This window comes from Gossypium hirsutum, unplaced genomic scaffold (genome assembly GCF_007990345.1).
Source record: "Gossypium hirsutum isolate 1008001.06 unplaced genomic scaffold, Gossypium_hirsutum_v2.1 scaffold_157, whole genome shotgun sequence".
In the NCBI taxonomy this organism is placed as follows: Eukaryota; Viridiplantae; Streptophyta; class Magnoliopsida; order Malvales; family Malvaceae; genus Gossypium; species Gossypium hirsutum.
The window spans coordinates 6,910-18,444 of record NW_024402841.1 but is presented as its reverse complement, the minus strand read 5'-3'; the positions used below and the strand labels follow the sequence as shown (position 1 = coordinate 18,444).

At 38.6% G+C, this 11,535-nt stretch overlaps 2 protein-coding genes and 1 pseudogene across 2 annotated transcripts; 1 reads left to right on the top strand and 2 right to left on the bottom strand.

The window, feature by feature from the left end:
* Window positions 1-1,588: 1,588 nt before the first annotated feature.
* On the bottom strand, window positions 1,589-3,155 carry LOC107930837 (peroxidase 16-like). The gene is given in 4 exon segments (NM_001327319.1): window positions 1,589-2,296; window positions 2,371-2,536; window positions 2,630-2,830; window positions 2,922-3,155. Coding segments are annotated over 4 exon segments (996 nt in total). The 5' UTR covers window positions 3,135-3,155; the 3' UTR covers window positions 1,589-1,880.
* Window positions 3,156-5,526: 2,371 nt separating this feature from the next.
* LOC121226389 (uncharacterized) lies at window positions 5,527-6,918 on the top strand (annotated as a pseudogene).
* A 640-nt stretch (window positions 6,919-7,558) lies between these two features.
* LOC107930835 (uncharacterized) lies at window positions 7,559-9,797 on the bottom strand (the record flags this gene model as incomplete). Its single annotated transcript, XM_016862579.2, is given in 8 exon segments — window positions 7,559-7,921; window positions 8,032-8,120; window positions 8,123-8,198; window positions 8,316-8,414; window positions 8,485-8,535; window positions 8,636-9,297; window positions 9,300-9,619; window positions 9,621-9,797. Coding segments are annotated over 8 exon segments (1,630 nt in total), but the record flags the coding sequence as incomplete, so codon positions are not given.
* Between the last annotated feature and the right edge of the window lie 1,738 nt (window positions 9,798-11,535).

Here is an 11,535-nt window from a genome sequence, read left to right as displayed (position 1 = left end):
TCAGCATGTTGCGGATAAAACTGCTTCTTTAACTCTCATTGGAACTCCTCCCAAGTCCCAATGGTCGTTCCTCCACGTCTCTCATCCGTGGACCTACGTCGCCACCATAAGAGAGCAACATCAGTAAAGTAAATCGAAGCAGTGTTTACCTTAGTGGCATCATCTTCAATGCCCATTGCTCGAAAATATTGCTCCAATTCCCACAGGAAGTTGTCCACTTCTCTCGCAGACCTAGCCCCCTTGAACTTCTCGGGTTTTGGAACATCTACATGGCGTTGCTTCGATCTTGAAGTCAACATCCCATTTTCCAAAGCGACCTTACAAATTGTGAGCTCTCCCTTAAGCTCAGCAATCTCCTCTTTCATGGCAGTCACCAGGGCCTCAAGAGCTTCGTCCCTTACCGTCAGCTTGTCCGAAGTGGATCTAAGAGTGTCAAGCACGAATACTTGCTGTCTTCCCGCAGTTCCTCCATACGGGTTAGGACCACTTCGAGTGTCTCCCTCATGTCACCAACAGACTCCTCGAGATTGACCACTCGATTTTCCAAGCTCGACAACATGTCCCTCGATCGACTAGCCTTCCTGACCCTCCCACGGGTCTCCATTGGCTCATTCTCACCAACTTCTCTCGACATCCTTCAATAGTGCTTTCGAAAGACTGGCTCTGATACCAACTGTCACGGACTTAGGATTTTTGCCTCACAATCCGTGCGGCCTTAGGCAGTTTCTTGCTTTAAAAACTCCTAAGTCAGCCTAACTCCCACAATTTGAGGATTCAATAGAATTCCCCTTTGAAAACCAACACAAACGAAAGCAACTCAATGATCAAACAAAGGCGAACGAAGAACGAAATAAGAACAAGCCACGAAATATCAAGAACACAAGAGAGAATAATGTTTGAGTGAATACTCTCAAGAACTCTTATTATTCCTCAAAACTCAAGTGATTTACAATGAGGGAAGAGGTCTCTTATTTATAGTTGAGCCTCCCCAAATCCAACGGTGCAAAATTAAGTACATCAACGGCTATGATTAAAGGCCACCTACCACCAAACCTTTAAGAATATAAAATCATATCTTCTAAGATTACATATCTTATCTAAGATATGTAATCTTATAAAATAATATATTATATTTGTCTAACTTGTAGATGGGCCTTCAATCTCTTCAAGCAACGGGCCGGTCTGATTGCTAAATGACCTCCTGCCTTCTTGATGGTTCACACAGATGTGTCATGGTTGCGGGCTCCCATGCGCAACCCATGACACTAGGACCCCCTCGGAAGAAGGTCAATATAGTTTCTGTAATTTGTATAGTTGGCTCGAGCTATTTAGAGGGTAGCTTTTATCTTCTTTTTAACTAAATGCGATGTGGATACCTACTTATGAGTTGCAGGAAGAGTCACAGCTTGCTAAGATTACCAGAGATAGTGCAAAATAACTATGGAGCAAGTTCATGGTTTAATGTCACAGGTGACTAGCTATTTTGATTGGATTCTTAGAATTTCTCTATTTTGAAAACTTGGTTGGCATTTTTAAATCTACCCTCTTCTCTTACTTCAGATTTAACCATTACTTTTGAACTTTTAGGTTATCAAAAACATCCTTTTTTACTCTGTACGACAGTCGAGCAGGTCTCGGAAGGAGCAATCTCTTCCTAAGCCTATGGTTGAAGCCTGACCCTAACATCCTGCATTTTTGCAATGCAGCAACGGTTGAAATGATTACAGTTGCTGGTATTTCCTTTAGCTAGAGATAGCAGCTTTTACAAGAAAAAAAAAAAGAAAAAAATGAGTCCCGACTTCATAGTTTTGTAACTTTTTGTTCCCTTGCAAGTTACAACGTTTGTTTCTTAACACCAATGAAAGATGATGCCAAATCAATTATGAAATCTTGTTTAGAACAAAGCAATCATTCCTGATTTCACCTTGTTTTCCTGTCTTGACCCCTATTCTCCCAAGCTTGGTTATGGCAGCTACAAAAGCCTCTTCAAATGCAGTACTGTTGGATGCAAATAGGTTAACAATATTTCTAGATCTTGCATTAGTGAACAAAGACTGATCAGAGGTGAAAAGTCCCTTCCCTTGTTGAAGGTTAATGTAGTACATGTTATCGAATATTCGGGGCGTGCTTGGGTCCATCTCAATGGCCATTCTCGGGTCAACATTTTCCGGGCACATCTGCTGAAGCTGCCTCGCATATCGCAGGTTAAGTGTAGGATCAATTCTGCTCTTGCTTTTAAACTTGTAAATTCGTTTGGAGAACCGGCTGCAGTGTGAGAACCCAATTGTATGTGCTCCTACACACAACACAAGTGTATATTTATTTATATAGCTAATTGATATGATGGAAAAGGTGGAACAATTTTAGTACCTGATAGTGCAACCAGATCTGTAAGAGTGAGACCATGAGAGGCAAACATGGCCTTGAGCTTGCCTAACTTGAAATCTGGATGAGGGAGATGATGACGCACGCTGGCTCTTGTTGAGATCCTGCCATCAAGTCTTCCCAATTCTACTGCATAAGATGGCCCTCCAGTCTCCAAAACAGAAAAGATTTGATTATTTGTAGCAGGCAGAGAGTATTAAAGTGGACAACGATGGATCAGATACCAGGTTTTATTGAAAAATACCAAAGCTATGACATCCCTAGTAGCCAGGGCTAAGATGTCAGCACATGAAACCTTGTTACGGCACTGAGGTACACTATCGACAGCAGCCTTGGCTTTCATCACTGTGTCGAATCCATCCCCAGCTAACGAAAGATTATCCGTATTATCCTTCTCTGCACTTTTGTTCCATGAAGAAGCTAGCATCACGGAAGCATCACACCCCTTTCAACATGCAAAATAAATAGGTAAGTGCCCTCTTAATCTGATTCTGATTAAACATAGAAAACAACGGTGGCAAAGGCAAAGGATAAACCCGGACGAAACAGTCATGAAAGAATAGTCTAAGAGTTGCTGGAGCTGTAACAAATGTCTGCTCCAACTTCTGTTTAACTGCAGATTTGACGATTGATTCAACGCCAGGACACAAGTTGTGATAGTAACCGACCCCGAGTTGAGCATGGCTCGGACTCAAAGTAAGGAGGAGAAACAGGAGTAGGCAAAAGAGACTCGGGGTCTGAGAACTCATTGTTTGAGACAAGACAAGATGTTATCAATCCATTTGATGTTGTTCTGTTAATATATTGCAAAGATGGATCCTTGAAAGAATCTTACACATAAGTCTAGGACAAGGGATTTCTGACAAGGACACTCTTTAGCACAAAGCTGGCATTTTTATGGGTATGGGAGGGAAGGAGGTGTTTAATAAATAATCAATAATTAATTAGCAATGGATTGGATTTGCTTTTGTTTTGTAGTAGAAGAAGGTATGGTTTAGTGGGGGGCTCACTTCCTTTATGAATGGTGATGCGCATTATATTTCATTCTGTTATTTTGTGTTGTGTGGACATGTGATGTGAGTGAGAGTCTGTGTGTTTTCCCAACATGAAAGCTTAGAGAATTTAGTTTTAGTGCTTGTACACTCTATTGGACAGACAAGCATATTATAGTTTGAAAAGTTAAAGAATATAAAATAAAATCATGGTCATGCAGCTGAAACTTTTCTAAGATATTATATTTTGTCTCCTTCGTTAAATAAATAGGTATATTATTTTTATACTTTTATTAAAATTTCATTTATTTACTATTAAAATTTTATCTATTATGTCAATATGAAGTACATGTAATACGTTGTGTCATTGTTTAATTATTTCATCTATCACACCATTTTTTTATAATCACAAGTATCTTTATATGTTTTAAGGTTTAACTTAGTCTTTTTCGGATCAAATGTAATATTTAGATAAAGTTTTTTCAACAATGTTGACTCTCATATTCGAATTTGATCTAAATATCAGAATAACCACACCAATTTATAATAGTATAATATATAAATATTTTTAAAAAATTATTTTCTATTTAATTTAACCTATAAAATTAATTTATTAATATTTTTAATAGAGGTACAAAATGCCATTTCCTAATACTTTTATGGAATGAAAGGAGAGGTAGGTCCTTCATGTCAACCTCATAAATATCAGGCACCTTTCTCCATCAACTTCAGTCTCCCACTAGTATACACTTCAACAACATAAACAATTGCTTTCAAACACTTAAATAACGCTTAGCCATAACCCATACCTAGCTAGTTGCTAATACCTCCCTCCCTCTTTCATTCCTTTAGGGATAAAAAAGAATAAGGAAAATGCAATTTCTTGTCAAAGTAGCAGACACCAACGAAGAAACCTTCTCATCCACAATACATTCATTAACATTCATCAAAAAGAAAAAAAAATTTTTTTTCTATTTTATGTTCATAAGATTGTCATAGATGAGATACCATAGTAAATTATTTGATGCATAAATATAAACCAGAGAAAGAAGAAGTTTGAGCATCACTGGGACTGTGTTTGGCTTTAAAAGTCAAAGTCAACGTCAAAGTCAAAGTGGCATCACTAACTACAATATTACATGCACAACCTAGTTTTGAAGTTGAAGATATAGCAACACAACACAAACATAAACTCTAATCATTAATATAAAAATATTTCTTTAGGAGAAAAAAAAAACAAGAAGAAGAGAACAGAGCTGAATCAAGACACGGAAATTGAGATATTATTCATTCGAAGAGAAAATTCTCGAGAGGAGGAGATCCAAAAAGAATCCAACAACGAGCTGAGTGAGTGGCTGTGGCACTCGATTTTTCTCTGCAAATTGGTCAACCGAGTTTGTCTAAGGTTAGCTCTTTCTCTTTCTCTCAATCTTTTAACCCTTTCTTTGTTTTCCTTCTCTTTCGCTGTTCATTCCTCGAATTCCCCTGCTTCTGTTTATCCCATTGATATCTTTTTTCAACTTCAATTTCTCATTCTATTTATTTTATTATTTTCTGAAAGAACAACAACAACAACTCTTTGCTGGTTTTAATTGCTGCTGTTCGTTTTTATTTACTGCCTTGCTTTCGTTAAGTTCAGTATTAGGGTTTTGATTTATTCATTGACCGGTTAGGGTTTAGGGTTTTGGTTTTGGCGAATGTGTGATTTGGGTTATGCATTATTTGGTTTATAGGTGGTTCAATTTGTATTCTCTTTTTTCATTCTGGAAACTGAAATACAGCTATGTGTCTTAGGAATAATACTGGGATGAATTGCTATTTTATTCTCGATACCCATTCAAATTGGTGAATTTGAACTTGTTGGGTGCTGGAGAAATTTGTAATTTTGGGTGGAAACGGCTTTCTGAATGGTGTAGGAGTCTGTTTTATTGAGCAATGCAACCCAGCAAGGGTTCAGAATTGATTTAGCTGAATTGAAATCTCAGATAGTGAAGAAGATTGGGGTTGAGAGGTCAAAAAGGTATTTTTATGATTTGACTAGGTTTTTAAGTCAGAAGCTCAGTAAAAAAGAGTTTGATAAGTCATGTTACCGCTTACTTGGGAGGGAGAATCTGCCACTGCATAATCAGTTGATACGTTCAATGTTAAAAATGCATGTCAGGCTAAGACTCCACCACCAGTTTTTGAAGCAGCTCCCGTGAAATCTTTGATACAAACTGCGAAAACTTCTCCTGCTAGAGAAGATGATGGACATCAACATATAGGGTCACATCCAAATACAGATAAATGGTCAAATGGTGTTTTGCCAGTGTCATCCCCACGAAAGGTTAGGTCTGGAATTCGGGATAGAAACTCAGGGATAGGCCCAGCCCGCTGGGGCCAAATGGAAAGATTGTTGTTTCATATCAGTCAGTTGGGAAGGGAGACAATGGCATTAAATTGGGTATGGACAATGGGGATTTGACTCCATATGACTATCAGAGACCAGTGCAGCATCTTCTAGCAGTTGTCGAGCAGCCTGAAATTCAAAGGGAAGGTTTGGTGCATTCCACAGGAAGACCAAGGGTGCCTAGTAAAGATCAGAGTGAAGGAGGCTTTGTTGAAGATGGGGAGGAGGTGGAACAAATTAATCCCATTAATCTCCTCTCTACAGGTTCTTTGCTTGCACCACTTGGGATCTCATTTTGCTCAGCTAGTGTAGGTGGGGCCCGCAAAGCTCCTGCAGTGGCTAGCAGTGGTGGCTTCATTAGCTACTATGACAGTGGCGGTTTGTATGATACTGAGACATTGAAGAAACGTATGGATCAGATTGCAGCAGTGCAGGGCCTTGGAGAGGTTTCCGCAGAATGTGCTAGCTTGTTGAGTAGCATGTTGGATGTCTACTTGAAGAAACTGATTAGGTCATGTGTTGATTTGGTTGGATCAAGGTCAACAGGTGAACCGAGAAAGCACTCTGCCCACAAGCAGCAGCCTCAAGGCAAGCTTGTTAATGGTATGTGGCCAAGCAATCACTGGCATATGCAGAGTACCACCGGGCCCACAAAAGTTTTGCATGAGCAGGGGCAGCAGCGCTTAGTATCTCTGCTTGATTTCAAAGTGGCAATGGAGCTAAATCCTCAGCAGCTGGGTGAAGATTGGCCATGGCTGCTTGAAAAAATTTGTTTGCATTCCTTTGAAGAATGAGTTCCCTCAAAAATTTGTTTATCATGAAGCTGTGATTGGTTCAACGTGTTTACAAGATGTTGACAACTGAAGCTCCTAGATCTTTTGGATTACTGACATGTACCGGATGGATCAGTCAGATAAAGCTCTGCCCTTTGCAAGATGAAATTATGGTTTGAGTGTCAGGATGCCTGTACACCTGCTGCTGAGCCGGGATTGATCATATAATTATCTTTGAGCAACTGAAGTATGCTGCTTGAAAAGAAAGTGCTTACAAGTGGTTGCTCTGTCGTACGATTAGTAATTTTTGTTGGCTGTTTGCTGCCATTTCAACAGATCTCAAGTTTTTCTTGTAATTTACAGCCAATGAGGAGGAAAGGTAAAATTACTTATCTAAGAGATTCAGCATTGCTCTGTATGTAATTTTAAAATCTGAGAATTGATTTGAGTTATTAGTAAAAAATCGACATCTATTAAATTGTCCATTGTGGTTTATATTTAGATTTTCCCACCAGATGCCCCTGAAAATTCTATTTGTTAAGCTCTGATTTTATGTTCTTGTGTAGCTTATGTATATATGCATATAGAATTAACATTGCAAGTCTACACATTAGTTATGAGTTGCTCATGCTGAGCTTAAGAATGTCAAGCAGTGACTGTTCTTGTTGTAAAAAGGCAGTTCTTATTTACTAAAAGAGGCAACAGCTTCTCAGTATTTGGACCTGTTCTTTTGGAGTAGATACACTTACTAGTGTTGTCTTTTATTGTTGAGCTGATTTTCAGTACAATTGTTTTCTTGTTTTTGTAGGTACAACTGAGAGGCATGATCATGAAGGGCTTATGTTCGACATGAGGATACATCTGAGGTTTTGTGCTTGTCAATGTAAGCGCTTGAACTTTGAAGCAAGGGAGGATGAATGTAATTATATAAGTATTGTTTATATATAGTAAACCTTAGGCAATTGTAGCAATTAAGAGAGAAAACACTTATCAATTCAAACAGCGGCACCAGCAGTAAGTGTACTTTGATTCACATTTGTTTTTATTACCAGTGAATTGAGTGTTCCTTCCAGTGCAGAGTCAGTCCAAGCGCATCTGCTTTATTTGTTTGGATTTGATATTTACATGTGATCCATAAAATTAAAATTTAAAATGCTGAAGAGAAAGCCATCAATTTTGTACAAAATGAAACTCAGTCTGTTGCTTTCTTCTATTCAAATTCCAACTCAGTTCTGAGGTGAACAAGAAGACTGCATCGCTTCTGCTGATGCTTTGCAAATAGGGCACCAATTCTTCACCTGCAGCCACTGCCGTATGCACCCAACATGGTACCTATGTTCACACAGCAACCTCCCTACTTCATCTCCAACAACATACTCTTCCTGCAAAACCAAGACCGTTAACCAACAATGTTGGAACTGAACCATTGCATTCACTAAATACCATAAGCCGACATCTCATTGATTGAGCTTAAAGTCACATAGGAGAGAACCTGGCATATACTGCATTTCACATCATCCTTTTCAACCTCACAGCTGACCTTTGCAACATCCTCCATAGATATTGCCTCGTAGATGCTTTTTTAAGGCATTTTGACATTGCTTCTTCGGATAGTGCAGTGCTCACATTACCCATCCTCTCTTCTAGAGCTAGTAATTCCTATCATGATACCAACACGAGCTTAACTTGATACTTTACCTTTAACAACGAGAGCATATAGAGTGGAGAAACTTAAAATGCAAATATCACACCACCAAAGTGGAAATTAAAACAAACCTCGTATGACATATTGTCTATATCCAATCTCATGTCTCTATGTTGGTCGTAAAAATTCAGGCCATTAAGGAACAAGCTGGTCTCTAGAACAAGTAATTGCTGCAAGACAGAAACAGAATCAACAAACAGAGAACAATCAGGCCAAGTGGAACACTTCAAAACTAGTTACCTCATACGTCAACTCTTCATCTTGTTCGATCCTCTCAAGAGCTAATAACACCTGTGTAAACATAAAATAATTGTAATAGATGAAGCTTTAATAACAAGCAAGTTATACGGCCATGCCTAAGACAATGCATTGAACTATAATGTTAATATACCTCTGCAATGCCATCCATATTGTAGCGCCGGAAACTATCCCCGGTCATTGAAGAGAGGTTGATGCCAGCTTCAGAAGGAATAGACGGTATGATACTGTGTAAACTCTCACTTATTCTACCTGCTCGACCGTAAGAAATAGCACAAGTTGAGCCAGTTTCTGTGGAAACAGGTGCATTCAAATCGATGGTTACAGCAGCTTGAGGCACTTGCGGCATGACCACAGGGGGCTCATTCAAAGTTAATATACTCCCATTGTCCTGGTTAGGGAGTCTCCCTCTACCATAACTACTGCTTGATCTTCGAGTCCTAATTGAAGAAGCAACACTGCTATCACTATTCGGGGACCAATTTCTAGCTCGCCTTGAATCAGAAATGGAGACACTGTGACTAGAAACATTGCTCCGTCCCTCCAAAGATGACCCACTCAACTTCTTTCCCTTAGTTGAAGAACTACCTTCTCCATCCGCATTTCTCTTTTTTACTGTGTCTTTCCTTCTGCTGAGGCTTGAATCCGAAGATGAACAACCAGAAGGAACAACATCAGAAATAGAGTTACACTTCATATTTCTCAAACTGTACCTGCTTGCGTTGGCACGAGTTGCCAGGGAAGCACGACGAGAGGCCAAAGTAACCGATGGACCAGCAAGAGCATCCTGGTTGCCCAACCTGAACGCTGACTAAAGCTTCTCCTCGGTCTTGTGTTTGATGCTGTGCTAGAGCTTCCAACTTCCATTACTCTAAATTCCCTAGAATCAGCATCATCGGCTCCGGGCTGCAACCCTCTTTGAATCTTTCCTGGTGGGGATATGAGCTCTGACCCTTCTGGCTCATCCTGAACACTACTAGTTTCAGATGAATCTGTTTCCAGCTGAGATGATAGCTTTTTCTGAGGATTCGTAGAGGATTTTCTAGAGTTGATAGGTGCAGAGTATACCCTAGAGGAGCTTCCAATTATTTCCTTGCCAATCGATGAAGTGCGGTAAGGAAGGCCTCGAAGATTTAGCTTTTTCTGAGCAGCCACTCAGAGTACCTTTCATTGAGTTCAGCCTGCCACTGCACCCAATTCGGTTGCAAAATTGAGCATTCCGTTCTCTGTTATTAACATGATCCTTCAAGATAATGCCGGAACCCTTGCCAGGTACAACAAGCCCATCAGCAGCTCTTTACTAGTATATCCATCCATCTAGTTAACAAGTATCCTTTATATCTGGAAAAAATATCAAAATCAACATATCATATGGTAATGAAAAACCGCTAAAACCATGAAATCCATAGGAGAGCACAAATGGTCATACACAATCCGACCTCAACATACCACTCGGTCTTTTCCACTAAGCCGAAGTTTGTACCTTAAAATTATTTACTTTGGATATTTCTAACTTATAAACAAGTCAAGATTTTACTTTGTTTGCCATTAACATGATCATGACCGATCAATCAGCAAGGCAATTGTCGATAGATTCAAGAAATTCCCAAAAGGACAGTGACAAGTAACAATAGTTAAAAGGCTATTCAAATTTGGGACCATAAAGGTAAAGCTTTGCAATCTATTTTCAACATAATATAATCCCTATCGCTGTAACATATGCAACCCCTCCTAAAGGGAAAAGAATGCAATCCATTAACAAAGAGAATTTTGCAGAACAAAGTCCTAAACTTAAATTAGAAACTCAATTCTATTTCAATATCTGCTTGACTTATTCACCAAGAAAGGAATTTTTATTTTTATTTACCTTGTATGAGAAACAAAGTATGCTAGAATTGCATGATAGGATTATGAAATCCCAAACAAGAAATTCACAGAAAGAGTTGACAAAAGAACACCTGAAAACTGAATGGAACCAATAAAGATAAGATAGATAGCAAAAAAGGGGGAAGTCACCTTTGTTATCCAACGATCAAATACGTTCAAACAGAGAAGCTTTGAGATTTTTTTCTCAAAATAAAAAAAAGTAAATAAATAAATCAGAAAAAAAAAGAGCAAAACAAAAGGAGAGATAGTCACATGCTCCCAGTACTGTATTTGATCCCAACAAAAGTGGGTTTTTTCTCTCTTTGGTTTTCGAAGGCCAATGTTTTGTTTGAATTGTTCTTCACACAATCATTTCAATTTTTTTTTCTAAAAAAAAGAAGAAACTTGGTCCGTGATCTAAGGGTAAAAAAAGCTGATCACCACATTTCTTCGTTACTTGCCCATCCCTTTCCCTTACAGACCACCATATACCCCAACTTCTTCAAAAGACCAGAATCATCATCGACCCATCCAAATATATAAATAAAAAAAATTTTAAAAAAATCTTTCATATATATACAGCATATATAATATGTATGATCATGAAACAAAGGAAGACCCTTTTTTTTGTGGGGGGCATATTACCAAGACCCTTACATGCCAAAGATAATACCTTTTTACCTATTTGATTGCTTCACCGTCTTCTGTTATTGATTCTTTGAATATACAAAGAGAAAGGGTTGTGAAGTCCTAAAAGAAGATGAGGTTGAAGATGAAGATGGAAGCTAGGTGTTTCAACTTTATATTAGAGGCAGCCAACAGGAAAGGGAAAAAACAAGAAGCAAAACGTGTGTGAAAGAAGAAAGAAAGACCCAAATAAATTGGCTGAGATTGTGAACCAAAACACCTAATCCTATTGTTATTCCTTTATAATCATTAATAAATGAAATAAGCAAATAATATTATTATGATTAAATAGTTTTTTGAAAGGGAAACAAGCCATATATAAAGAAACAAATAATGAAGAGAAGGAAGGGAAGGGAAGAGAAGAGAAAGAGAAAAGAGAGGCCTCTGTGTTTGTGCGGCCGACTGCTGCCTGCCGTCCCTCCTAATACCAAATTGGGACCCCTTGTTTCTTTCCAACAAAACTTTCATTTTATTTATTAT